The sequence below is a fragment of the Rhopalosiphum padi genome, chromosome 1 (genome assembly GCF_020882245.1).
Source record: "Rhopalosiphum padi isolate XX-2018 chromosome 1, ASM2088224v1, whole genome shotgun sequence".
NCBI classification, from domain to species: domain Eukaryota; kingdom Metazoa; phylum Arthropoda; class Insecta; order Hemiptera; family Aphididae; genus Rhopalosiphum; species Rhopalosiphum padi.
Genome location: NC_083597.1, coordinates 42527914 through 42555860, shown reverse-complemented (window position 1 = coordinate 42555860; position 27947 = coordinate 42527914). Strand labels below are relative to the sequence as shown.

The 27947-nt window shown below is 28.8% G+C and overlaps 4 protein-coding genes across 7 annotated transcripts; 2 read left to right on the top strand and 2 right to left on the bottom strand.

The window, feature by feature from the left end:
* Window positions 1-42: 42 nt before the first annotated feature.
* On the bottom strand, window positions 43-7052 carry LOC132928008 (KIF-binding protein). The gene is made up of 7 exons (XM_060992572.1): window positions 6899-7052; window positions 4217-5069; window positions 3822-3943; window positions 3473-3710; window positions 3117-3371; window positions 2890-3040; window positions 43-1914 (listed from the first exon to the last, which is right to left on the bottom strand). Exons 2-7 carry the CDS (start codon window positions 5017-5019, stop codon window positions 1768-1770), a joined length of 1716 nt encoding a protein of 571 aa, XP_060848555.1. The 5' UTR covers window positions 5020-5069; window positions 6899-7052; the 3' UTR covers window positions 43-1767.
* A 3922-nt stretch (window positions 7053-10974) lies between these two features.
* LOC132920032 (NADH-cytochrome b5 reductase-like) lies at window positions 10975-12163 on the top strand. Its single transcript, XM_060982060.1, has one exon. It carries the CDS (start codon window positions 11126-11128, stop codon window positions 12041-12043), a length of 918 nt encoding a protein of 305 aa, XP_060838043.1. The 5' UTR covers window positions 10975-11125; the 3' UTR covers window positions 12044-12163.
* Window positions 12164-13303: 1140 nt separating this feature from the next.
* On the bottom strand, window positions 13304-18113 carry LOC132920017 (serine/arginine repetitive matrix protein 2). Of its 4 annotated transcripts, none has more exons than XM_060982027.1 (8): window positions 17875-18113; window positions 16511-16582; window positions 16335-16446; window positions 14654-15110; window positions 14431-14588; window positions 14198-14375; window positions 13886-14133; window positions 13304-13830 (listed from the first exon to the last, which is right to left on the bottom strand). In XM_060982027.1, exons 2-8 carry the CDS (start codon window positions 16572-16574, stop codon window positions 13614-13616), a joined length of 1434 nt encoding a protein of 477 aa, XP_060838010.1. In that variant the 5' UTR covers window positions 16575-16582; window positions 17875-18113; the 3' UTR covers window positions 13304-13613. The 4 variants fall into 4 exon arrangements, with proteins under 4 accessions (XP_060838010.1, XP_060838029.1, XP_060838001.1 ...); XM_060982046.1 differs by lacking the exon at window positions 17875-18113 and adding an exon at window positions 17546-17866; XM_060982018.1 differs by lacking the exon at window positions 17875-18113 and adding an exon at window positions 16725-16989.
* Window positions 18114-21315: 3202 nt separating this feature from the next.
* Window positions 21316-27304, top strand: LOC132920009 (uncharacterized). Its single transcript, XM_060982005.1, has 12 exons — window positions 21316-21753; window positions 22858-23030; window positions 23821-23921; window positions 24020-24160; window positions 24251-24409; window positions 24468-24599; window positions 24756-24822; window positions 25922-25986; window positions 26067-26173; window positions 26268-26388; window positions 26486-26614; window positions 26921-27304. The coding sequence occupies exons 1-12, from the start codon at window positions 21514-21516 to the stop codon at window positions 27052-27054; spliced, it is 1569 nt and encodes a 522-aa protein (XP_060837988.1). The 5' UTR covers window positions 21316-21513; the 3' UTR covers window positions 27055-27304.
* The last annotated feature ends 643 nt before the right edge of the window (window positions 27305-27947 follow it).

Here is a 27947-nt window from a genome sequence, read left to right as displayed (position 1 = left end):
AACAATAAATCTATAATGTGTATTGATAAAAAACGAGTTAAATATGATGTTAAAAATATATTTTATTAAATGCTCCAATTAAATTATAGGTTCATCTTGATACAATTGTAAATATTTAGGTCGTAATAAATTATTTATTAGGTATTATACTTAATTTATTATTTTATCAGTTACTATAATTAACAAATCACAATATAAAGTAACAGACAACAGTAGATATTGTTTTGTATTGTTTCAAATTTCAAAGGGTCTAATTACATAGGTACTAGTAATGGTTCCTAAAAATGGTCATACAAGCCAATAGATGCATTATTAGATAAAATATAATAATATTATTGATCAAATTATATTAACTATAAAGTAGGTAAATTTAATCAATATTAATAATACCTAATAAAGTATTATGGATTATAAGGTCTGTATATTGTATTTTAGACTTTAGAATAGAGCAATACTATTAACTTATATAGTCTCATAATATTAATTATAATGCACCTATTTAATTATTTAATTTCTTTAATAATACTATTCTACATAATTATTCTTTGTAATACATTAAAACTATAAAAAAAAATTCATTGAATCATATCACTTATAGTCATACTTATAAAATTATAATTACCAAATGCTTAGATAGTATAAAATTTAAGTTTTTAAACTCGGTAAATATTATTATAATAAATAATTTAGTATTATAACTACTAACACACATTAGGGCATATTATGCAAATAATTTTACTTACTAAAAATACGAATAATATAAGTAGGTAGGTAGGTTTAAGTTATGCATTGTTCATAGATACAAATAAAAAAAAAGTTAAATTAATATTTAAATATTACAATTAATTTATAAATATTTTAGCCTAAATAAACATTCTAAGTTTTTTCAACAGTATAATACCTGCTTATATATTTTATTAAGGATGTAACATAAATAATAACACATGTAAAAGTAGTAAGTCATGATAAATACAAAACAGTAAATAAAAGCTGTGTCTACTGTCTACATGGCGTAACTATTGAGCAAATGGAGGCTGAAGGGTGCAGTAATAATGGAGGTAGTATGGTAGTCAGTAATACCTACCTGTATATTGTAATATATGTTTTTATTTGATATCATGTTAACAGTCTTTTAAAATTAAAATTAATCACTCATTAGAATATAGCTGAATAACAACCATTAAAATTAACCAGTATAATTTATTTATAAATCTTTAATCACTCAATTCGGTCAAATCAAAACTAAACGTAGGTATAAAACAAGAGTTAAGATGTAAATTTTTTTTTAAACATCAAGACACCAATAAGTAAATAGGTACCTACTTATTACAAAAGTATCATTGTAAAACCTTTACATTTCTCACAGCACCCACCACATAGATAATCTCTATAAAGAGAAACCTCCTGAAAATTTCAATCTTGAACCCAACTTTTAAAGTTACGCCATGGACTATATTAAACAGCAATATAACAAACAATATACATTTTTTAAAAAGGTAAAAATTGATAATGAGTAATATTATTATAATGCGTTAAATTTATTGTTCCTTAAATGGTTAAATAATTTGTCAATCTTTGCAAGAATTTAATAAATATTTAGATTTATATTAAATAAAATCTTAAATTTTTTAAATATAAAATAACAAAACATAATAAAAAAAATTACATAATATTGACTGCTTGAGAGTAGGGGAATAGCATTTTTATATTAAATACAATAAAGATCTTATTATTATAGTCACTTAGTTCATTATTTGGCTTAGAATATTAAACATAATATTTTACTGGGCCTTGTGTCTTGAGCAGTTGATCTACCCTTGATGGAATTGACAGCAATAATTCTCTACAACTAGTCAATTCGACAGGAATCATTGATTCCAATCTAGGATCTCTCTGGCAGTAATCCACAACAGTCTATAATGAAACATAGTTAACTGTTAGGTATTGGTATATTATTAAAACAAACCATCCAAAATCTAGAATTGTAAATTAAAAGTGACTATACAAAAATAGCTTCTTTTATTGCTAATTGTTGAATCAAAATATTTAAATTAACTAGGTATAAAACATAATGTAGTGATAACTATTTAAACCTAGAGTATATTTTATAATATTAAATAAAAATTATTTTTCTAGTTTTCATAATAAGATACTCTGACATTATTATGCATTATTAAGATTCAAGAAAGACATGTGTAATTACATATGTACAATTTCTAATTTATTTTTATAATACATAAGTATTAAATCAAATAAAAATAATCTTATACTTGTAGTTATGCCAGAATAGGGAGCATTTAATATTGAAAAAAACAACTTGCTGTGGCCATAAAATTGTTTACACAAGCCTGCAGGTGTTCCCCTAACTATAAACTAACCACTAGATCCATTACTTTTCACTGTCATAGAGTCACTTATTAGTTATTATGGAGTTCATAAAGGCAAATTTTAGAAAAATATGTTAATATTTAAGAACAATGTCGAAACAATTTATTCTATTTATACCATAATTCGATGACAGTCTTTGCAAGATTTTTTTATTGAAAAATTTGTAAATTTAATTTTTAAAATTGTAAATACTTACATAATATCTACAAATAAATATAAAAATATATATATTTTTTTAATATGACACTTTTTAACTATTTTTATTATTTTTATATTATTCAGATTTAAGATTATGTTATAGTACATTGTTAAAACTTTTTTTTTTCGAGTAGGTTTTTAAACATAACATAATGACTATTAGGTTTAGGTACCTATAAATGCTACGGGCAAATAACGAGAATTCGACAAAACAAAATTAAATGAAAATTGAAAATGCTTGTAGGTAATATCTAACATTTTTAACCCAAAAATAAAATGACATAAGTAATGAATTAGTTATACCTGGTAGTATTGTTTACACTGAAACAAAATCTCTAATTTAACATTCTTTTGATTGACAATCTTTTTGTGATTACATCTAGCCATATGCAAATGAGCTAACAACACTGGTTTCACATATGGATCACATACATGTTCTGGTAACTTTCTTTGCCTAAAATCAATAAAAAAAAAATGTTAAAAAGATAATTTAAATATTAAATAACAACAACACCAAAAATTATACATACACGTAAAATGATTCGATGAATCTTAAATAATATTTAATAGACGAGCTCGAGTACAGATTAATCTTTTTAATTGCGTATTCTGTGAGCACTAGTTTATTCTTGACGTGTCGCTCATACTTGATATCCATCATATCGCTATACACTGTTCCCAATTCGTACCAGATTCGTCTGCAAATATTCATACAATTCTCCTCGTTGAGTCTATTGACCGTTAACTCTAAGTCCACAATTCCTTTTTTGAAAAGCTTTCCCATCCTATATATTTATACAAACACAATATTATAAAACCAGTGCACAAATTCGTATAAATGACATGCATATATGATATAGATAACATAATTTATATAATTTTATACTTGTCTGGGTTGTCTTGGAAGTAAGACAATAGTTTGTACGTGAGGCATGTGTCCATACATAGATCCGAATAGTAACTAGCAGACTTTTCAAATGTATAATACTTTTTCGTACGATTAAGGTTTATCAGTATGCTATTAGCCAACAATTGCGCATCCTCGTAATTATTCACGTAGTACCGTGTCACCCGTTCTTCATTCCACATGTTGAAATTCTTGAACAATAAATTATTAAAGATCACTGAAAACAGTTAACACGTAACATATATTATTACATAGTACATAATAAATTTATAATATTATTCTTATATTATGAATAATTATCCTTTAAAAACTGCGAGCTTATACATACTAGGCGGTTGTTTATGCGTTTTCTGCTTCACCAATCTGGTTTTGGACTTCTTCAGTAATCTCAATCCGTATCTGGCCCAACAACGCGAAATGTCTGCCGAATATTGTTTATATGTTTCTGAACTGAAACATTTTTTTTTTTTTATATATATGTATTATTATTAAAATTATCATCCAAAACACCTCATCGAATGTAAATATGTATACATTTTATAAATTATTAAAAACATTTTCTTTTCTCTTCAATATCCATCTAAAGTCTAAACTACATATTATACTTTTTATAATTAATATAACTAATTATCTTAATCATAATATTATAATTTATTATTGTTATAATTAGGTACCTTTCAGCACATAGGTATTTATATACTCAATAGTTATAAAAATACATACTTGTATAGATTGATGTATTGTTTAGGTATAATCTTTTCCATGAACGTTGATGCTGCCGCCAAATGATGTCTAGCCTGTTGGTAGGCATTCTGTTGACAAAGCAAATTTGCAATTAGAGCAGAAGACAGGGCCCAATCTAATGGGCTTTGTAGAAACAAATTGTTTTCCAGTTGAAGCTTGAGTGTAAGATGTGTGCACATCAGCGCGTCGGTGATATTTCCACGGTTCTTGTACACCTCGATGATATAGAATAGCGTAAACAGTCTTGAACTTATCAGAGGATTCTTGTTTGTGATCAACGCGCGTTTTTTTGGACAATTAGGCAGCAGCTTATTAACGGTCGTGGCCGATCCCCACCTTTGCTCGTTGTACTCTTGGTACACATACTGTGCCTCCAGTAGGTATTGCAAAGCTTCTTCGTGATCATCGTTATCCTTTTCCTTGATGTAACCCAACATGTTGAGGGAGTTTATGACGCTTAGTATGTTATCAGCTTCTGATTCGTGATCTTCGACAGTATCTTTTGCCTTGAGAAACATAGACTCGGCCATTGCTGAATCATCTTCCGTGTCATAGTATATTCGTCCTAACTGATAGCACACGGCCGCTAGACGTGAACTAAATTTTTTTACGTCAGGTCCGTTTAATGAATTGACCTGCAGGACAAGCATGTGATACATTTCTTCTAGGTTTTCTTTTAAATTTGGGTTTGATTCGTATGGCTGGAGAGTTAAATTTGAAAGACCCAATAATTCGGAGTGATCTGACGTATTACAGTAACCATACGTGTCGGAGTGAGCCATTTTGTCACAATGAATACTCTCTCTAATGACCTTTGTAGAAACTTTAGATTCTAAAAAAAAATAAAAAAATATTTAATCAAATATCAATTCCATACGCGGAACACATAATAATTATAGTCCACAACTAAAAACTATTTCCAATTGGTTTTATATTCATTCTAAATGATTAAATAGTCAAGTCTTCATATAGTATTTAGCCTTTATCAGTGTACATAATCGCAACGTTATGAGTATAAAAATATTTAACTTTTTCAAAATAACGATATCCTTCGGATTTCTCAAGTAGGAAATTGAAATATTATTTTATTTAATTAATAATTGTTCATAAAATTGCCTATATATAATCCCTTAGAAAAATTATGCCGTTTAAGAAATCGTATAAATATTATAGGTATCCAGGGCCAGATTGGCCCATCGGGAAACTTCCCGGTGGGCAGGTGTGCTTGGGGGCAATAACCGCAAACGGTTTTTAATTTTGCCATAAATTGTCAGAAATTTTTTTTTACATTTATTAATATTTATTATTTACTAATTTATCACATTATAATTATTTTAATTTCTGACACGGACTAAGATATACTATATCTAGTAATAGACCTGCAAGGGCCATACATTTACGGCGCAGCCCGGTCCTACAGATTTTTCTAAAGCCCGGCCCGGCGAGTCCAAGAAATATTGTGAAAAACAGCCCAAGCCCGGCCCGAAAATCACCCTAAGCTCTTAAAAAGCCCGTTCCGGTCCAAAACATTTTTTGATAAAAAAAAAATTGGGTTGAACCCCAAAACCCCCTCTGTATACGTGCCTGTATAAAAACATGTGTTATGACACATTATATATTAAAATTGCTTATGTTATTTGATCTCAACATTTTATTTATTGAAATATAAACATTTATGTTAGAATTATAGGAAAATTAAGTGAAAAGGAATTAGATTTAACAATCTTTAAAAAAACCTGATGCCCTTGTTTTGGATAGCTTTTTTGAATTAAAAAAAAAAGTGCATTACTTATAATAAAGAACTCATATTAAATTATTTTGCTATATTATTTATGTGCACATTTTATTTTAATAAATATAAAAGTCGGCAAACAAAATTGTATATGGGGGGGAGAGTTGCCTTCTATTGCCTTAAAAAAAAATACTAGTACCTAATTTTTGTTTTTATGTATAATATTAGATATTATAATATAGAGAGCCGGTCTAAATAATTTTCCAGGGCCGAAAAATTCTGCCAATCCGTCCCTGTTAAGGTACCTAATAAAGAAACTTTCTTTAGTGATAAATCTATAATCTATATAATTATTGTGTTTCATTCATAACTTCATAAGCGCATGATTAGTTAATTAATTTAAACACCATAAGTGTTCTGACTAGGTCCGGCCAGACCGACTTAATATAACATCATCTAAAATCAATCAAAATCGAGTACTATGACGCAACCTGTAAAGATGGAGTCGTCCCTGGATCTACCGTCCCCTTCCTCACTCGTTTTTGACCCGTACTAAAGTAATATTATCAAGTGATAAATGTCATTCAATATTGAGTATAAATTCTAAAAATAATATTTAATAATAATAAAAAGAGTATAAAACAAAAATATATATAGATATATAAATATATTATTGACCCGTCTCAGGAAATTTGTAGTTACGATACTAATCTAGTAATTACTATCATTATACAAATTGTTATGCGCGTACACATTTCAGAGAATGAATTAATGTAGCAATTCGAAAATGTATATACATTAATATCGATATACTGTACATTTTTGAATCGCCAATAATATGATATAATAATTATATAGGTAATATTCGTGTACATGCGAAACACGGTCATTATTATACAAATACAAATACACAACAATACATCACTTACCGGACGTGTGTTAGGGCCTGAGAATTAAAAATAAACGAAATCTAAAAAGAATACGATGATAAAAGGAACGCAGAGTGGAAGTCGGTTCCGATCGTGGAAAACTCAGTATAATAATATTGTGGGCGTGTGTGTGTGCGTGTAAATGAAAAATCAATAGGTACTCGGTCGTCCCGACTCCCGGGAAAACCTTAGGTAGGTATATATCAATTTCGCGATGCAGGGAGAGTTGCCAACCTGTTTTGCTGATCGTATTCTTAAGTAATAAGTTATCATAATATATACTTATATTTTGTTGCATATACGCCGATTACTTCCGACCTAAAGTTAGTTGTAGCGCATAGGTACTTACTAGTTACTAATAAAATAAAACATAATATTATACACAATTGAAATAATATTACTTAATTATTTTTTATTTTAAATTTTTTTACAAAGAACGCATCCACACGATCTCTACCAAAGAATCCTTTTTTGTCAACTCTAATTTTGTATGAATTAGTACCTATTTGTATACAACTATGTCAATGAAGACAGAACAATTTCACTCCATGTTTACCCTTAAGACGAACAATTTGTACTACTTTTCGTACAATAATTAATTATTATTATAGTAAAAATTATTTTATCAAATATTTATTTTAATTTTTTTTTCCTTAACATTTTAGCTATTTGGTATTTTCAATTTTTTTACTTCTAGGGATCTCAAAAAAAAAGATTTGCCCCTGGCATCGGAAGTCTAAATCCGGCCTTGGTATCTACGATTTATTATTTGAAATAATAATATTATAGTTTAATAATAGTGCTTAAGCACTTCGCAATGTGCGTGTACGCAATACTATGTAAAACTATATAAAGCACCAACTATAATATTATAGTTTGTGAAAGTCTTTACCTGATTTAAATAGATTTTCGTTTTTGTGTAGTAAAACTTAAGTCTAAACTAACACAGTGTCACTGTCGACGTAAAATCGTAGACTACAATGTATCATGAATGCGCGATCTATCGATACATCATCGATATATAAGGGCCGTCCCATAGGCCATAGGGCAAGGCGAGCGGGGCCCTCACCCTGGGCTTTCGCCACAATTGGATAGGCCCAACTTTCATAGGTACAATAAAAAAAAATCAAATTGATGACCAAAAAAAATTTACATATCATTTTTTTTCATGTAAAATTGTAAAAGAAAATGTCACCAACTTGACTATAATCTCTTAGTTAAAGAAATTGCTGACCAATTAAATATGATGATATTATTGATTAAATTGCGGATTTAAAAAGTAGAAAAGTTAATTTTTAATACATTTTTATATTGTACCTATTACTATATTTCATATTTATTGTCTTATATAATATTGTCAATATTATTATTTATTATATTAATAGTTTGTCAAGTTTGATTATATGACATGTTGCGTTATTAATTAATTTACTTATTCATATTGTTGTAGGTGAAAAGTACTATATTGTCTATATTTGTTAAGACTATTTGCGCACATTTGAGTTTCAAATTTGGGGAGTTAAACAGGGTAGTTCTTTTATCATTAAACACTCATTATTTTGTCAAGTATTGACTTTTTCATTATTTTTTTCAAAATATTTTGTTTCATGCTTTTCTCAAACTGTATGAAATTTTTATTTTTGTCACCCTTTTATTTAATAGGTAAACCACTATCAACTTTTTATTTTCAACTGTCAACCTATATTTAAAATGTACCTTATATTAATAGGACTATTTTTTTTATGAATTTTAACTTTCAAATTATTATTTTTCGTTAATTTTTTAGCAAGATATAGCTTTTCAAAGTTGAATGGTTTTCAGTTTTTATAATACTTCTTGATTCATATCTCATATTTAATAAACTCGTTTGTACTGTACCTGTAGTTACTAATTCCTCATAGCCGTAATAATCTGTAGGACAAACTCCAAAAAACCTCAAACTACCCAACTTTGAGTAGTTATAACTCATGGTTAAATGAAAAATAATAATGATGTCGAATATTATAGTTTTAATCTGAAAAAGCAATAACGAAAATATTTCTTTATTTATAAACTCGGTACCTTATGTGGCTGAATAAAAAGAAATACATACCAAAAGCAAATTGTATTGCCTTGAGCCCTTGACTGTAAATACATTCAGTGGCGTACTGGCGTGCTGAATAGTTATTTTTTGAGGCGGTTGTCTCGAGGGAAAAAAAATGCGGATTGGTGTGTGGGTGGATTATTAGGTTTGTCGTGTGCAACTCAGCACATGTTATACTATTATATAATCTTATAATGGTTGATATATTTTTTTTTAAATATGGTCTATTTTATCGTATATATAGATACCTTAAAAAATATATAAATATTTATAATTTTTAATAATACAAAATAAATATCAAAAAAACTGATGGTAGTAGTGTTGATGGTCAAATTGTATGGTTTGTCTCAAGTCTGAAAAATGTTCAGCTCGCAACTGAATATATATATAACTTACTATAAATACGTTATTTAATTAATATAATCAAAATATTACATATCATGCATTTAAAAACCGTCTATATATATGCAAAGAAAAATCTTAAAATACAGAAATATGCTGTACGCATCGAAAAAATGGCAAAATATGTAAAAATATGCAAAATAAAACTTTGTATTTCAGATCTATTGACTATAATTCAAACTTTTTTTTAACTATGATTTTTTATTTTTTTTTTATATACAAAAAGTACAACTAATTATAAATCTTGTATTAAATTTTAAAGATTTTTTGGAATATCTATCAATTTTTTTTTATCGGCATTTCAAAAAAAAAACTTAGAAAAATTGAAATTATCACCCAAAATCCTAAAACCATTATAATATTATATAAGAGCTAGTATAAGAGTAAATATTAAAAATTTGTCATATTTCAATTTTTGGAAAAGTTAAAATCAAAAATCAAAAATTTGGACTAACCGATTTCAAATTGTTCAGTAGACTTGATGACAAATTCAAATCTGTTTCAGAATTCTTTTCGGTACACTATATCGTACGTTGGACATAAACACGTCTAAATTCTTATGTTGCGCGTGTGTTAGACAGAAAATCATTCTTATGTGAAGCGTGAATATTCAATTTTAAATAATTGATAATTTTAACATACCAAATAATTGGTTACCACTTACCATATGGTAAACTAGAATATATTATTATCCACAGACACGATAAATAGGAAAATAGGTATACGTATTATATTGCGTAGTGATGTATAGACGTATAGTAAATACTAAATGCTAAATGTACATATAAGTATACTTAATGCTTAATGTATCACGCATTATATTATAAGTATTTACTTAAATATCAACGTAAGCTCGACTATGTGTCGAGGCAAACTATGTTTAACATAATAGTAGCAAAGATTTTAGTTTACCCACCACTCAATATTTTATTAAAAAAATTTGATCGACCACTTTACCACGCCAATGACTTGATAAAAAAAAAAATGTGGATTAACTGATCTCAAATAGACGTAAAATGTATGTAAATCCTTACCTATATTTCGACATTCGACGTAAATTTGACTAACCAATAATCAACATATCATCAATGTAGAATAAACGTAAATTTATCACGAAAAATGTACGATTATGTACATACGTATCAGTAAACATTATGAGAATTTTTTTAATTTTAAGTTAAAATATTCTAATCTATAATAATAAGGTAATAACTAATAAGTAATAAGTATTGCGTTTACTTTACTATATAAATACAAGTAGCACTCACTATTACTTTTTTTACAGTTTTATTTTTAGGTCATAACTTATAGGTACATGTATGTGTACAATATAATTTATAAATTATAATATTAAGGCACGACTATAGAAGTGTAGAGTTCTTAATACCTAATAAGTACGAATAATAATAACCTAATTATAAGAAATACGAATATAGTGAATACCGAATATACGATCGTGATCTGATGTTTAAATGATCCGTTAAAAATGATCCATAGTTAATAGCACGAATTAATAGTTTCATTTAATTATTGATAGCGTGTTCAGTGATAACAGCAAGTAGATAGTAAAGAAATTTAGAATGATAATATTGATATTGGATTTTCGTTTTTTCGATCATGAAAAATTCAATAATCAACATCTAATCAGTTCATGTTCATGTTCAAGATCATTCGTATCTCGTGACGTGTTCATTGCCTGCGTCTTTTTGAAACTCGTCACCCATCCCCTTTTACGCCACATCATGTACGACCCGCCGCCGGAACGTCCGTCCGAATCGGACTGCTGCGGTAACGGATGCGCGGAATGCGTGTTCGACGTGTACGACCGGGAGTGCGCGGGTTGGCGACATCGGCTCCGGACCGGCGGCGAAGGCGATCGGCTGCGGCGGGATTTGCTGTCGGCAACTAAGCACAAGCCGTACAGGATCGTTTCCACGGTGGCTCTGGCCAACGACGTACGCGCGTACACGTTCGCGGCCACACCGACGGCCGTTGGCCGGCTGCCGATCGCGTACACACAGCACGTGCACATCCGGCTAGCGGACGGCCTCAGCAGACCGTACACACCGGTGGCTCTGGGCGACGACGATTGCTCGTTTGACGTCCTTGTCAAGGCCTACCCAGGCGGACGGTTCACTGGGCGGTTGTCGGAAATGACCGTGGACGACGTCGTCACGGTGCGCGGGCCTTTCGGTGGCGTACGGTATGACGGATACGATTCGATAGTTATGTTTGGCGGCGGTACCGGTGTGGCCGCCTTCGCGGGTCTGATTGGGTCGGTGTTAGACGATGATAAGTGCGAAACATTGCTGAGACTGCACTACTCGTGTAAGACTCTCGACGGGGTGCTGATGCGTAAGGAGCTGGCCGGTCATGCAGCTTACTGGAATTGTGCGGTACATTTGTATTTGACAAGGGAACAAGATTGGTCACAATGTTCAAAATCCTTTTGGTACAATGAAAATATAACAGAAGGAAGAATATCGAAAGATTGTATAGCTAAAATAATCGATAAGCAACACAATTTGAGAACGTTATGGCTCATTTGTGGAAATGATGAATTTAATCAATATGTCTTGAACTCATTAGTAAATTACAATATTAAACAAGACAACATTCAATTATTAAATAATACTACAAAAGATTTTGAAGTATCTTGATATTGTATAATTAGGTATCCTACTAGAAAAATAAGAATTTGAAAATTGGCAATAAAATTGCTCATTTGCTCGAACAAATTGTTAAAATGTAGCTATTGTCATTTAATATTTTAAAACTTTAAAAGAATATGAATAATTTATTTACATATTTTTACCATTGGTGACCAAAACGATAATTTATCAACATTCTTCTTTTAAGTAAAAATTTCATAGTTCAATCAGTCACTCTAAGTGGTAGGTGAAACATTTTTCTGTACCCAATACACAATTCATCCAATAAAATATGATTTGTTATTCACTATACAACAGAGCAGTATGGTATGACTTGAGCATAAATATATTTGAGTAGTAAGTATAGATTAACTGATTAAGGCTTTGCTTAATACTCACAAGTATAAAAAATACCCAACATTTTACCAAAAATATTTATACTAAAGTCCAAAAGTAAATCTAAATTTAACACCATTTTACTGAATGTTTCTTTAAAACAGATTGTGAAATAATAAAAACTGAATACAATCGTTTGTCTATCATCCATGCATTCTATAAAAGTTATAGTAAACTCTTATTTATTTAAATTTACTCGATTTATCATGTATGTAATTCAAATGTTGACTACAAGACATTATACAATTAATAGGTAGTGATGATATTTGACATTAATATCATAGCGTTTGTTCATTAATCTTGACTAATCAACTACCATTGATTTTATTACAAATATAAATTTGTTATTTTTATCATATTATTATGCACCAGAACTTATAGTTTTCCTTTTTTATAATAGGTAAAATTAAAACATGACATTTTTATTAATATAATATTTTATTTCAATAAATAAAACAAAATAATCAATGTAAACAAATTATATTTTGGGAATTAAAAAAAAAAAATTAAATCTCAAATATTATATTAGAAATTATTTTATTTAACAACAACAGTAATTCAACTGGGTATTAGTTTTCACTAAAATTAAAAATATAATATAGAAAATATATATAATATATAAATATATATATATATATATATATATATAAATAATGTTTTACTTAATAATTAAAATGATCAGTAAGTGACTCAAATATTTTGTTATACACGATAAACATATTTTCTACTCATTAAATTTTTCTCACATTATCTTTTACATAACAATTTCACTTTATGAGTAATTTAAATGTTTACAAATAAGTAATAACAATACTCAAATTATATCTACTACATAAAAGCTGCGATTTTGTCAAAAATTATAAGAAATTAATATATGTTATTATAACTCAATTTTGATTACCTACTTAATGATCTAGGTAAATATTTATAGTAAAAAACACTTATAAGCACACCAAAAGGAAAGCTGCTTAATTCATAGGTTTGTTGGTATCAAATGTGATATTTCATAAGTCATTATTTTTCAACAATTAATATATTTGTCTATGCACAGATCACAAGTTTTCATTGATAACTTTGTTTAACTGTTAATAATTTTCAATAATATTGTTATTACTATATTTCATTACACATCATCGTCAGATTCCATATATTGCTGATGACCACGCATGGAGTTTTTCTCATGTCAGAATATAGGAGGCTCATCTCTATATCGTCTATCTCTATACCTATCCAAATGAGCATCATATGCACGTTCTGCTTCTAACCAATCTTGGTATTTGTACCACCATTCTTCCCACTTGACATAATCAGTTAATGTTAGATCACCTAAATACCCTTGATCTTTATAATAAGCATAACGACCTTTAACATCTTCAATAGATGTACCTTCTGGTAATGACCTAATAAAAACGTATGATTAATTTTGACAGTTTAATTGGTTTTTCTAATATTTACCCTAAAGCTGGAGTAGGAAATGGATGAGGAGGTGAACCGATTTCAACTCTAAAATCGTCACCAGCTGTTACACGAAGACTCCTTTGAGGTAACTCATGGGCACGACCCATTTGAGCCATCTTACTAAAACGTTCAGATAATGTTAATTGACCTCCAGAAGAAGAACTCATTGGCATATCTGAACCACCAACACTAGATTCTTCTTCAGACATTGATTCTACCTTTATTGTTGGTTGATGTAAAACAGCCTAAAAGATTAATACATTATGTTAAACTAAAATATAATTTAATATTAAAATAATATGTGTATACAGTTTCAATTTGTGAAGACTTTGATCTATGTGATTTTTTCTTTTTGTGCGATTTCACTTTCTTGATACGTTTAGTTTTAGTAGTTATAGGCTCTGGAAGTGGACCAGCCTTAGGTAATCCAGTAGTAGAACTTACTTCTACTACAGGTGTGTACCTTGGTACTGAAAATGATCTTGATCTAAAATTAAATTAAAATATTAATAACTCAAAAAAATACAAAAGTAACTAATTACCTAGAACGTTCATGTATGGGAATAACAGGTCTGGACATTTTTGGGGATTTTGGCCTAGCTAATGGTTCTGGTGGTGGTTCACGTCTAGCAGCAGGTATTCTAGCTTCACATACCGAACAATGAGAATCTGAACATGAACTTACACTTGATGATCGTACCTAAATTATTAATTAATAATTATATAGTCATAAAGATAGTTTTTCTTATAAAATTAAAAATATACCTCCTCAGCTGATGATGTTCGAATACGTTTAAGACCATGTTTTTTAGACCCTCTTCTTTTGGGAGGTGGTGATGTTATTCCTATTCTACGGCTGCGACCAAGTAAAGGAGATCTGCGTCTTCTACTCAATGATCTAGACCTCCTGATACGTGAACCATTGGCTGTTGGTGACTCTGAAGTAGACCTACGTCTTCTTCTAGAATGTAAAGTTAAAGGAGATTTTCTTGTTCGGTATGGTGAACGGCGTCTATTTAATGGAGAACCTCTTCTAAGTGATAACGATCGACGTGATCTTCTTAAATCAGGAGACCTTGAAAGTGGTTTACGTCGCTTATGGGAAGGAGATCTACGCATAGATGTTCGGGAACAACTAGAAGAAAAGCTACTAGATGAACGCCTACTGATAGATCTAGATCTTCGATCACTATACATTTCTTTAAAACCAGAATGTTTCCATCTATGACAAAAATATATACTTAAATAAGTTATATGCATATAAATATTTTAAACGCTTGCTAAATTAAACATAAAATAATATAGTATTTAATTTAAAAAATAAAGTACTTCTCATAATACTATTACAGTAAATTCCCGTTACAATGAAAGTCATAGAAGTCCCCTGCCGAAAAACAGGGTTTATAAAGAGCTTATTCGAATTTTCGTTACAACGAAAAAAAAATTCGGTCCCCTGGAGTTCGTTATAACGGGATTTAACTGTATAATAATAAAATATCACAATTACCATACTCCATTCCATAAGAGAATACACCAGTTCTGCATACTTTTTTCCCTTTTTTACCTATGCTGTTATGTGGGAGATGTATGCCGCCTGATGTAAACCAATCATTACCTGGTTTATTATTTTTTAGGGGGGAGTATATAATACTATAGTCTAGTCTGTCCAGGGAGAGAATGCGCCAATTCTGCGCAACCCCCCACGGCACTATGCTATCAAAACTGGTTCGCTTATGGCTAGGTATCATTGGGGAATGCGCAAAAACTGATTTCGGTTGGTTTGCATCGTGTTGTCTCGCTGGACAGAGTATAATAGTATTGTACTGATAACAATTTCTTTGGCAATTTAAAAATTAATGAACTTTAATATTATAGATATTTTTATTTCCTTAATTAAAATCAAAATTTAAATTCTATTTTCTTGATAACTTATTTGTTAAAACTGCTTAAGGAATAAGAAAAAGTGTTGTATAAAATTATTATCAACCTGATATTAAATTTATTGATGTATATCTACCTAATACATATAACATTAAGATAAAGAAAATTAATTTTAGAAGGCTGCAAATGAAAATAAATAATATATTGGGAATTATTATATCAATCGGATTTCAAATCATTAATATAAAATTAACACAATTAAAATTAAATGATTTTTTAGAAATAAAGCACTTAATGAAGTTAAAAAAAACTCAAGTAGACAGTTTTTTGTAATATCAAGTGTAAAATGATCAAAAATGCATTGTTAAATATTAAATGTATACAACTATAATTTGTCCTAAAAATATAATACTTTACAGTTGAACTAATTTTACTTTATTGTTTATAATATAAATATGTAAAATAACATATTATATACTAAGTATAAAAATTTAAATGCATCATTAATCTCATAAATTCTAATTTAAAACAAATAATATAGATATCATAAAAAGATTTAGTATACCTGTTTGGATCTTTTTCTTCGGCTTCTAAGACTTTGTTAATCCAATATTGACTTTGGTCTCTATCTTTCCGAGCTCTCTTAACAACATTTTCCAATTCTCTTCTTGGTGATTCTAGAGTTAGGTATAACACAATTGTAAAGTATTTAAATTTCAAAATCTATGAATTTTAAAATACCTTTAGATCTGGCACGACTTGATGAAGCTCTCTTATCACCTCTATGCCTTTCATTTCTAGACATGTTCAATCCTATAAAACATTACATAATACCATATTATAAAATATTAAAAACAATAAGTAAATGTTATCAATATATTATCACATGTAACACAACATGGCCATTAAATAATATGATTATATGTAATTGAACAATTTTTGACGTACTTCATACCATTAGTCGAGCTGTCAGAATTACTTGGATTCATATACGCCCAGATGATGAGTTGCGACTCATAAATGAAAACACCGAACGAAAGGAATTCAATGGATTTTGAAATAATAGGATAATGTTTAGTACTCAGTTACTATTGTTTTTAATGGTTAAAAGCAAATTATTAGGTACATATTATATATGTAGAAAATATCAATTAGGTTACATTTTATTATTTATGATATATAGTACCTACTTTTGATAAACTCAATATTTAAACTATTTCAGTTTAATTTGATACTAACACAACATTAAATGTAAAAAAAAATGTTTTCATGATTTATAGAAATAAATTCAAGCAATAGGTATTTAACATGAAAAATATAAATTGATTATATGAGTATGAATATTTTTTAAAACACTATTATAATCAAGTGAATTTATAATTAAAAATTAATCATATACATTATTGAAAATGATAGGGTACTAGGAATGTCTACTAAATTACAATTGGACATAAATCTTATAGCGATAAGAATACCTATATAAATACAACAGATAATTTCACAAATTTCTGCATAAAATTAAAAATATTCAATTTACTTATGTTTATAGCATTGAGTTAGGATGATTATCCAAAAAAGGTAAAAGAAAACAAACAGATAATGAATACATTTTAAGATATATTGGTTGGATACAAATTAGCAAAACCGTTTGCTAAGGCTTAAATATATAATATACTACTAGCAGCATTACATATGCAATTAAGTTTTGAAATAAACTTAAAATAAAATCATAGAACACGTCGAACGTAATACGAATGAGAATTATTGAGAAGTTACCCGTACGCTCCGGCAAGCGAAATATCCACTAGATTCGCGACGACCGAACAGCAAACGGATTTTAATTCGACGAACGGCCCCCGGCAATACGCGCCGGTCGGAGGCACAGTGTAATAGCGTCGCGCAAACATTATACAATAATCGGACGAAAACGGCTCGCGAACAGCTCGACGGATCGGATGACTTAACATTCTACGTGCACGCTCTTAACAAGTACGTAATTTTATTTATTTATTTTTTAATTACAATAACATTAGAACTTAGATCAAGAAAAAAAATTAAAAATAAAAATCATTTCAGCCATTCCAGATTGCCAACAAAATACATACTTATTGAACCAACGAACGTGTCACTTTTTTACTTTTAATATTACGAATTTAGTTTTTCACACACAACACCAAACAGTTGAGAACACCAATCGAACTCGAAAAATACATTCACAATCCCATTGGAATGTGATTGATGTATAACCGACCGAGCTTTTTTTCACATTAAAAGCGTCTTCGAAACGATAGTGCTTTACATAACAGTAACAGGCAGCAGCTACATAAAAAAAAAACACAAACCCAGCAATAATTAATAAAAAAAAAAATAAAAACATCGACCCTAGAATAGCATTACAGGCTGTCTCAGACGAGTGCAACATACTCTACAGTGTCGCCACCACCGACTATAATCAGCTGCTGAAGACTAATATTTTAATATTGTACCTAATGAATCACGATAATATATAATAATTATAATATTTGTATATTTGTATATTTATAGTTAGTACCTATACTTACCCAACTTTACACTCAATTACCATTTTCGGTATGCATTTATTTTTTTTAATTCGGGAAAATGAGGGTACAAACCGGTACAGTACTTAACTAGCAAGGACTTTGCAAAGGATGTTTTTCTGCAGATGACCGATTTCTGGACATTCTTTAATCACTCCCGTCTAAGTCCCGAGATCGCCAACACCGAGGCGTCGAAGGAAGCTTGCAAACACCAGGATCAAGTTACACCAGGCATTGGTAACTAATACAGTAATACCAAAAAATATATGATCTAATAATATAACGCGGCTGTGATTTTATTTTTATTATTGTAACTATAATAAAGTATTCATAAATCATCATCGTCGTCGTCGTTGCCACATCACCGTATCGCTAATTTAGGATGTAATAGTTTCAGTCTAACCAATTTTTAAAATAAACTATGTGGGACAAAGCACTACATTTCCCACCCCATACGAGTATCACTAGTTTAACAGTCACAATAGAAATCCTGTAAAATCGAAGTCAAAAATAAACCATAACATGCCAAGTTGACTTTACCACGCCCTCGCACAGCCTTTAGCAAATTAAAAAAAAACATTATTGTAACTTAGGTAAGTAAATCAAGTACGTATAACGTATAGTGTATACCATCTACCATCGTGCACCCGTCTAACAGAATCTCCGAAGATCCGGAGACTCACAACCTTTAACTATAACAATGTGACAATGTTATAAACTTATAAGAGATCCATATAGGACCCTGAGTTTTTGGCACTGAGTTGTGTATAGGGAGCAACTATTCGTGTAGTCACTTTAGTCGTGCTATTTTAACTGGCAATGTTAAGGTCTGTAGAACCTTGTCTATGATTTGCGACCGGAGCAGGAAGACCTAGGGGAAGAATTTATTCAACAACTTAACTGGTAAAGTCTACTAGTACTTTAGTTATGATTTTATAACTCTATAACTTAGTATAACTTTTAGTATTAAACCTAGTTTACAGCTGTTATCTGTCATGTATAGTGTGTGTGTCTGTTAGATTTTATGATTTTAGTATGAACTACTTATGAGAAATGAACTCATTATTACAAAAAAAAAAAAAAATGATATGTAAATTAATATAATAATTATAATCATCAGTATAAGGATTTTTTTATAAACTTGCTTATGTAGAGAAAGTAATCGATGGTATTATTGATAGCAGTGACAAACGGCGGACACGATTGTGTTTATATAGTATATAATATATACCCTACATCTATGTAGAGTAAATAAGGATAGCTAAACTAAAAAATTATGTGTGGTATTCCATGCATCAAGCAAAACTGAACAGGCATATTAATGATGTAATAAAAAATCAGGGGCCCGGTTAAACTGAACTGGATATAAAGAAATAAAAATTATCGTAGGTTTTACAATACGCACATAAATATGCATTTTCGATGATATTATAACAAAAATGTACCATCAAATAATAGGTTGACATGGGTTGGGAAATTGCATCATAATTACCAATGAATGTAGAGGTGACTTATCGAAAATTAAAAAAATTAGAATTTATTATTTTTGTACTGTCACAATAAATGAGAAAAGTAATGGTTAGCTTTCAAGCTATTAAATACCCATCGACCTTATCAGAAAAAACTAATAATGACTTAATATAAACTATAACGACTTACGATTTTTCCATAGACTGTCTAACAGGTGGCCTTTCTATATAATAAATCATACAAATCATACTTAACGTATATGAAACAATTGAATACCTAAACTGAAAAAAATAATAAAATACCTAAAATTAAAAATATTCCCAATGCTGTTTTAAATATATTTACGTTGGATTTTGGTAAAAATCGTATGGTTATTTTGGGAACCCACTATAAATACTATAAAAATTAACAGACAATAAAGGTGTAGCTAAATTGCCTATACAACCCGCCGCGTCGTCGATGTGGTGTGTGATTATAATATTATTTTGTTTTGAAAAACAGAGCCGTATAAAGACTATATAAATCTATAGGTACTTAAAATCTACTTTGTAGTGTGTTTTATAAATTTAAAAACCGCTTGGCTATTAGATAAATGGTTCCAGAGCTGATCATTATCATCATTCAACAATTACGAGTATATATATATAATCAAAAATCTAATCTAATTTTTATATTCGTGGGTTAAATAAAGATACACAAATTTTCAAAAAATAAAAACTTTAAAAAAAATGCGAAATGGAGTCGCATTTGACCTGTTGGCCACCACTGCTCTACACAACATGTATTTTTCAGTAGGCTGGGCACATTTCTAAATTCTAAACAAAAAAAACAGTACACACTAAAGCACATTAATTTTGAGGACTGAAAAAGGTCTTTCCTTCAGAATGGAGTACACAGAATACAATACCTTAACCTTAGAACCCCCCCCCCCCCTCATAAAATAATCCTAGATTCACCACTAAGTATAACAAATAATAACTTATAAATTTATAACCATATAGTAAATATTTATTAGTTGATAATTATTATAAAAGATAAGATATATCATGCTGGGTGAGGGTGAATTTCGTAATACTCGTACATTACTAACTATATAGTGCCACACAAGATGAAATAAAATTAGGTAATAATATGTTTTATTTCTGTAATAATTTGTGTCAGCTTTAAGTGCTTAATAATTAATTTTATTTTTTATACTAATTAATACCTACCTATATATGTATTTGTATTTGTACACATAACTATAAAAATTGAATTTATTTTAATACAAATAAATAAATACTGGTCGGTTGTTTAACCACGTTCATCCCATTATGTGTTTATAAATTATACATTATATATTGGTTTTCTAGTTTTCAACATTTTCCAAAAAAATCAAAATTTAAATAGCTGCATAAAAATGAGATGAAAAAAATTAAACTTGTATTTCTAATATTTAGAATTGTGTTGTTATTAGTTGCATATATATAAATATTTATATTATCTCTGTGAGTATAGGTATTAGGTCGAGTACAAAATGGTGTGTATATCGATCGAGACGTCCGCCACCTATCGGCAACAGAAGTAATACGAGAACGTAGTGGCGGTGACGGCAGTGCTATTCGCGGTGCACCATCCACGCTCATGCACGTCGTACGCGCACATAATATAATATTAAATTATATTGTACAATAATATACAGTTCGACGTACGCCGAGTTTATTTATTCGAGATAGTATGACACCTGTCGGTTTTCTGTTCATTTGTGCGGCGGTGTGCGCAGGGATGGCCGCCACCGTCGATCCATTTGGATGCGTGAACAGGTTCGAAGTGCACGACGATAAGATTATCCGGACGGAAGACTCGAAAAAGCTGGGCGCAAAGTTCATAGACTCGGTGGAACAGCACGACCGTGCCGGGTGCCTAGAGCTGTGCTGTCGGACGTCCCAATGTGACGTATTCGTGTTTGAAGAAAAAGTAAAACTATAAAATAATTCATCATTTATTAAATTATTAATGAATATTATGAATTAATATCTAATTGCTTATATAAATACATATAAGATAAAATGTCACTCGCGGCCACAATCCAAAATTTCCAGATTATTGTGCTAATGTGACCCACCAGACGTCCCTCGTTGTAAAGAAGGACTGTCTCAAATTTAAAGAATGAGTATTGAGTACTTCAATTTGCAGGATTTATTATAAAATTAAATGCCAATTGTATTTTTTTAATGTAAGTTTTTACTCTTAGTAAAAATTCAATACCAGTCAAATGATTTTGTCATTATTTTTATATTTAATTTTAATTTTTTTGGAGGAGGAGGAGGGCTTATTGTAACTAGGAACTGTCAGTTACGATCAAAATCCGAAATAACATTAGTTTATACCTAATTATAAAATAAATTTAAAACAATTTTTTCAATCTATTAGTAGGTACTAGGTTGTACACATAAGTAGTTAGTTTTTTATAGTGATAGTAGAAAATATATGAATTTTACCACCGTAAGCAAGTTTCTACCGTGGCTTATCTATAAATAAGCATTTAAACTACTTGTGAAAAAAATTTAAATATTGAGATGATGTTGTTTTTTTAATCTATTTACACTATGTTAAGTAAATCAATGCGATTATTTAATTACTAGTTATGTATATTTTATACCTTATAAATAGATGATAATATACTAAAATGGTTAAATCTAAAATATGATGTTCTTAATATGAATAAATTAATATGTATAACAATATTACATAATATACTCAACACTCGTTATTACTCGTTGTATACTTGTATCTAATATCTGCTATCGTATTCTTAATTTTTAAACAATTCTAATAAAATGTCAACTTATAATTAATTATTTTCAATTTCGTAAAATTATTTCTATAATTAGTAATTACTCTATACACAAAAGTGACTGCATCTAATACTCAATATATCATACTAAATGTACTATATGACCATAAACGAGCAGATATTAATATATTAATATGTACATTTAGGGGAGGGGCACTCTTAACCTTAAAGATTAAATAATATTTTATAGTTAAATTTATTATTTGAATTTCGATTTTATTTAGTCACCTGGGACATGTTACCTGTTTGAATGTGGACCATCAGATGATTTTAAATGTAAATTCACCAATCATAAGAACTATAGCAGTGCATTAATGCTATCCAGACATGCAGCAGAATTGGAAAATCAAATTAAGCTCACGCAAATTGAACATGAGCATGAACTTATTCAACTCAAGTAAGTAAAAGTACAAAGGAAGTTATAAGATACCAATTCGTGTGTTTGTGGCCTCTTATCAGAAATCATGATACACCGATGAAATTGTATACATTTATCAACATCTTTTATTTTCTATTTTGGTGAATTATTATGACCAATAAGTAGATAGATATATCATAAACTGCAGTAGCGTATACACGGGGAAGTGTAATCCTTTCCCATTGTATTTTTTTCATCATACGTAATTACTAAAAATATCTAAAAATGAATAAAATTACAAAAATTATGATATTATATTAATTATATTTTTAAATTAGATATTGTTCTATGATTAAAATAAATTTTTGTTAATAAATATAATATTTTAATGTTTTGATGTATAAATTTGTATATATTTTTTTAATGTAAACCCCATCCCTTTGAAAATAACTGTGTATGTCATTGATCAATTTTAGTACTGCACTATTGCACTATGAAAATAAAAATTAATCTTTAAAATTTTATTAATTTTATTTTTTGATGTTGGTGCTTAACACTATATCACTTTATTTTAATATAATTATATCGCCGTAGAATTTTTATCACGAATTGACTATTATAAATTATAATATTATTCCGATTTTTAGATCGAGTATTCTTAACGTAAGTTGAAAATAGTTTATTTTTAGAACTGACAATAAACTATAATAGAATAATGCATGCATGTATGCATTCATTTATAAATTATAACACATTAGTTTTTGACCTATTGCATAATAAATCTCAATTCCGAAAACATCTAACATAATTTTTGTTTTAAATTATTTAGGAAAATAACTGCATTTACAACATCTTCGACAACTGTTGTACCAATCTCAAATATTAATAAAGAAACAGAAATAACCATTCCGCAAGACAAACATTCTGAAAGTACAATAAGTCATTGTTTAATATAATTAAAAAACAATGCAAATTATACTTAAGATCAATAACTTAAAAATTCTTTTTTTTATTTAATTATATCAAAGGAACACCCCGGTGTAGCAGATATCAATTTGAATGTAAAACATCCAGCGAATGTATTGCGATTTACAATGCTTGTGATGGAATACCTCAATGCAGCGATGGTAGTGATGAAGCTCTTGAACTGGCTTGTCCGACCACTCCAAGTAAAATTACTGAATCAATAATAAGTACCTATATAAGCGTATTATGAAATTAAAGTTTAATATAAAATTTACTTATTTGTACAAAAACAGGCAAACAAGTACTTATGAAAGATGTAAATTATGGATTGTCACAAGGAAATAATTACATACAAACATTACCAATCCCGAACAAACCAATGGATATAACGGGACAGCAAGTAAATCAACCAATTCAACAATACCAATGGAAAAATCAACAACCGATATTTAGTTAGTTAAAAATATATAAGCATTTCCGCCATCAAAATTAACATAATTTTTCTTCAAGGTTCTAATGTAAACTATAATAATGCAAAAGTAGATAAACCTTCTTATGGCAGTAACATGGCGTCTTCTCAGTACGGAAGGGAAGGCGAAGGGCTCAAATGGGCAGGTCAAGATATGGTTCACCAAAATTACGGTTTGATAATTTGATATACATATATATAAGGTGTAACAAAACTATTTAATAAACTTCCATTACAAATGTTACTTTAATTATTAAATAGTCCTGGTACACTCTGTTTATTCAATATTGATTAATTTGATAAAATATTTATTCTAATTAATTTTATAGGGAATAATCGAATATTCACACATGTCAATGGAGGAATTTTACCAGACTATAATCGACAACAAAATAAGTAAGATTAAAAAAATTGCGAGCACTTAGCTGATCATTATAATGAATGTGCTAAATTTAAATTCAATGATATATCATTGAATACGAAAAACGATTCTGAGCAGAGACGATCTGCAGTCAGCCTATATGTTATTACTTATTAAAAATAATTTATAGTAAATATAATGAATTAATGAATACAATTGGTTAAATTAATTTTTGCTGAAAACAATGATTTGAAAATATGAAATATCATTGGAATTTTTTTTTAAATTAGAACAAAATATCAAACATTGATATTGAAGCAAAATATAGATAGAACAATTTAAAAAGAATCTTATACAAAGTTTTAAAATCTTAGATATTAAAATTACATTTTTATGAATTCTAATTACTTAATGATTTGATACATTTCACAATTTTTAAATTTTAACTTTCGACATAATGTTGTGACAGTGTATTTTTATAGTACTTATGGGGAAATTTGTATTAATTTTTGAAGTTTTTTGACCGAACGGCGAATGATAAATATTAAATGATTTATTAAAATAAAAAGCATACAAATTCCCGTTATTCCGTAACTTTTTTTTGTTCTTCCCAGTTAGTTATTAATTTTTTATTATCTACCTACAAAGTACTAGCTAAATTCAATTTTCTACTACAAACCATCTCTAAAGTGGAAAATCGAATTATTTTTATTGCCTAAAATAGCGATGGAGGCACAAAAACATACACACATCATTGAAAAATCAATGCTCAATCATTGCTTCGCTCAGAAATTTAAATAGATAAAATTAATAAAAAAGATGTTGGTGCTCATCTATACTTTTAGAAAAAGTACACGCAATTATATATAGAGAGAAATAATTATCTGAATTAATTTTAGTGTATTAGGTTTCATTAAGTATGTTGAAAAATAATTGTAAAAAATGTATGATACCTAATAACGCATTTAATTTTTTTAATTTTACTAACAATACTGTTAATATATTAATTATATGCTTATCCAATTTTATATTTTATATTAAACTTTTGTTTTAAACAATTTAATATAAAGCTATATATTTATCATTTACACGTAATTTAAAAATAGGATTTTAAATAGTTTTAATCTGTTTTAGTATGCCGATTAGAGTATATAAAATTGAATCGGGGATGAATCATGAATTCCATCACTTTAACACAGGTAATTTATATAATGGCTTTATTAAAAAATAAAAGTTATGCTTTCAGTAGGTAATAAAAATAATATTTTGAATATTATAGGCGATAAAACTAATTATCAAAGTCAAAACAATCCAGATTATTTCTACGAAGAACTGAGACCTAAGGTTATGCTTGGTGTGGATCAGTCAAATATCATCCCTCAACTAGTGAGTTTAAATAATTAAATATATTCATGTATAACCTTAACTATATTTTTTTTATAATTGACAAATTAAAATGATGTAACTTTGGTAATTTTAGGGTTCTGATTATCAGAGGCCAATTCAATTAGAAGTTAAAAAATCTGAAATGTTAATAACTGAAAAACCAATAGTTCAAAAACTTATTATCAATGAAACCTCTACTCAATCAACAACAACAGGTTAATAAAACATTATTTTAAAAATGTTGATAATGAAACTATACTTAATCCAAACTGTGTACAGTTTTAACTCAATTATATGGTTTTACTATTTTAGATTCTCATTTGCATCGAAAATTAGTACAACCCCTGACAGATGACTCTAATGTTCGTGAAGTATATTTTGAAAGTAGCGATGATGGGTATGCAATAATGCCAAATGGAGCATTCATTTCTCTTGTTCTAGGTAACAACAATATATTATTAAAAAAATGTATGTAAAAATACTTTTATCATTTCAGCATATTATAAACTGTAAAAACTAAAACCCACAATTTCATAACAGCTTAACTAATTAAGTATTTATCTACCAAAAGTTTAAAATTACAAACTGTTTAAATCATACATAACTAGGTACCTATCAATAATAAAAAATCACAATCCAAAATCATACAAAGATAAACCTAGAATGTACATTACCTATTTATTAATTATTGCAGTTATCAGTTATATCGCTTACCTATATTTTTCTAACATCCATCAATTCTTTCAGGTGTTATTGCATCGAGTATAATGATAATTGTGATTGGTTGTCGATTAAGAGTAATGCGTAATCGTCATCGAAAAGGAAGTAAACAATCATACGCTCATGATGCAGACTTTTTAATTAATGGCATGTATTTATAAATGTGTATTAACAAAAATTGGAAACGCATATTGTGATTTATGAACATATATTATTTTTTTTTTAATTAAGAAGAAACACTATTTTATTTAATATTTATACATACTTACCTATTATTATTTACTATAATATTGTGTTAAGTATTAGATTTTTATAATATTAATTTCCTGTTCTGAAATATTATTTGGCTTTAAAACACTAAAGTGTTGTTTTAAAGAAGATAAATAAATCAATAAAATTTGTAAATATTAAGTAGGTATATATTTCATTCTATTCCTTCCAACTACATACGTGGTAACATAGTAAGTGTGGTAGTACCATACTACCACTTATAAAATATAGAACTCATTACATTTATTCTACTCAACTACTGTATTATATATGTGTATATATAAAGGGTGTCTCAAAAAGAACGCCGGATTTAAAACTGATATAGATCAAATTTATTTATGTAAAAATAACAAAAAACACATATCATTCTCTTCAAAAGAGGTCGAGGTTTAAATATGAAAAATAATATCTGGCATATGCCAGACACACGATCACTCAGTCTATGAAATTCTTCATCACCCGATCACGTATTGGCACTATTGCCCCAATGCCCCATCAAGTTCCTATACGAACACGTCCAAACACCAAACCTACTCATTTCGATATTGCGATTTTATACCGTGTGATTTTTTTTCCTATGAAGATACACAAAGTCACGAGTTTACTAGAACAAACCACGCAATTTGTTGAATCTTAAAGACATAAAATATCAATATGTTATCGGGTGATGAAGAATTGCATGGGCCGAGTGATCGCGTGTAGGGCTAGTTAGGGGGGGGGGCATATGTCCGATATTGCAAGTTTAAAAATATTAAATGTGATTCGAAGAAAAAAAAGTTTAAAC

What these genes read in the sequence shown, in the direction of transcription:
- LOC132928008 (XM_060992572.1), bottom strand. Translation starts at nt 5,019, where the DNA reads ATGGCTCACTCCGACACGTATGGTTACTGTAATACGTCAGATCACTCC. An exon ending in TTCATCGAATCATTTTACGT is followed by an intron (nt 3,041 to 3,116) that starts GTATGTATAATT and finishes TATTGATTTTAG; the next exon opens with GCAAAGAAAGTTACCAGAAC. An exon ending in AGTGTAAACAATACTACCAG is followed by an intron (nt 1,915 to 2,889) that starts GTATAACTAATT and finishes GTTTCATTATAG; the next exon opens with ACTGTTGTGGATTACTGCCA.
- LOC132920017 (XM_060982018.1), bottom strand. Translation starts at nt 16,758, where the DNA reads ATGAATCCAAGTAATTCTGACAGCTCGACTAATG. An exon ending in TTCTGACAGCTCGACTAATG is followed by an intron (nt 16,583 to 16,724) that starts GTATGAAGTACG and finishes AATGTTTTATAG; the next exon opens with GATTGAACATGTCTAGAAAT. An exon ending in AGTCTTCACAAATTGAAACT is followed by an intron (nt 14,134 to 14,197) that starts GTATACACATAT and finishes TTAATCTTTTAG; the next exon opens with GCTGTTTTACATCAACCAAC.
- LOC132920009 (XM_060982005.1), top strand. Translation starts at nt 21,514, where the DNA reads ATGACACCTGTCGGTTTTCTGTTCATTTGTGCGGCGGTGTGCGCAGGG. An exon ending in GGCTTGTCCGACCACTCCAA is followed by an intron (nt 24,161 to 24,250) that starts GTAAAATTACTG and finishes GTACAAAAACAG; the next exon opens with GCAAACAAGTACTTATGAAA. An exon ending in CAAATATCATCCCTCAACTA is followed by an intron (nt 26,174 to 26,267) that starts GTGAGTTTAAAT and finishes TGGTAATTTTAG; the next exon opens with GGTTCTGATTATCAGAGGCC.
- LOC132920032 (XM_060982060.1), top strand. Translation starts at nt 11,126, where the DNA reads ATGTACGACCCGCCGCCGGAACGTCCGTCCGAATCGGACTGCTGCGGT.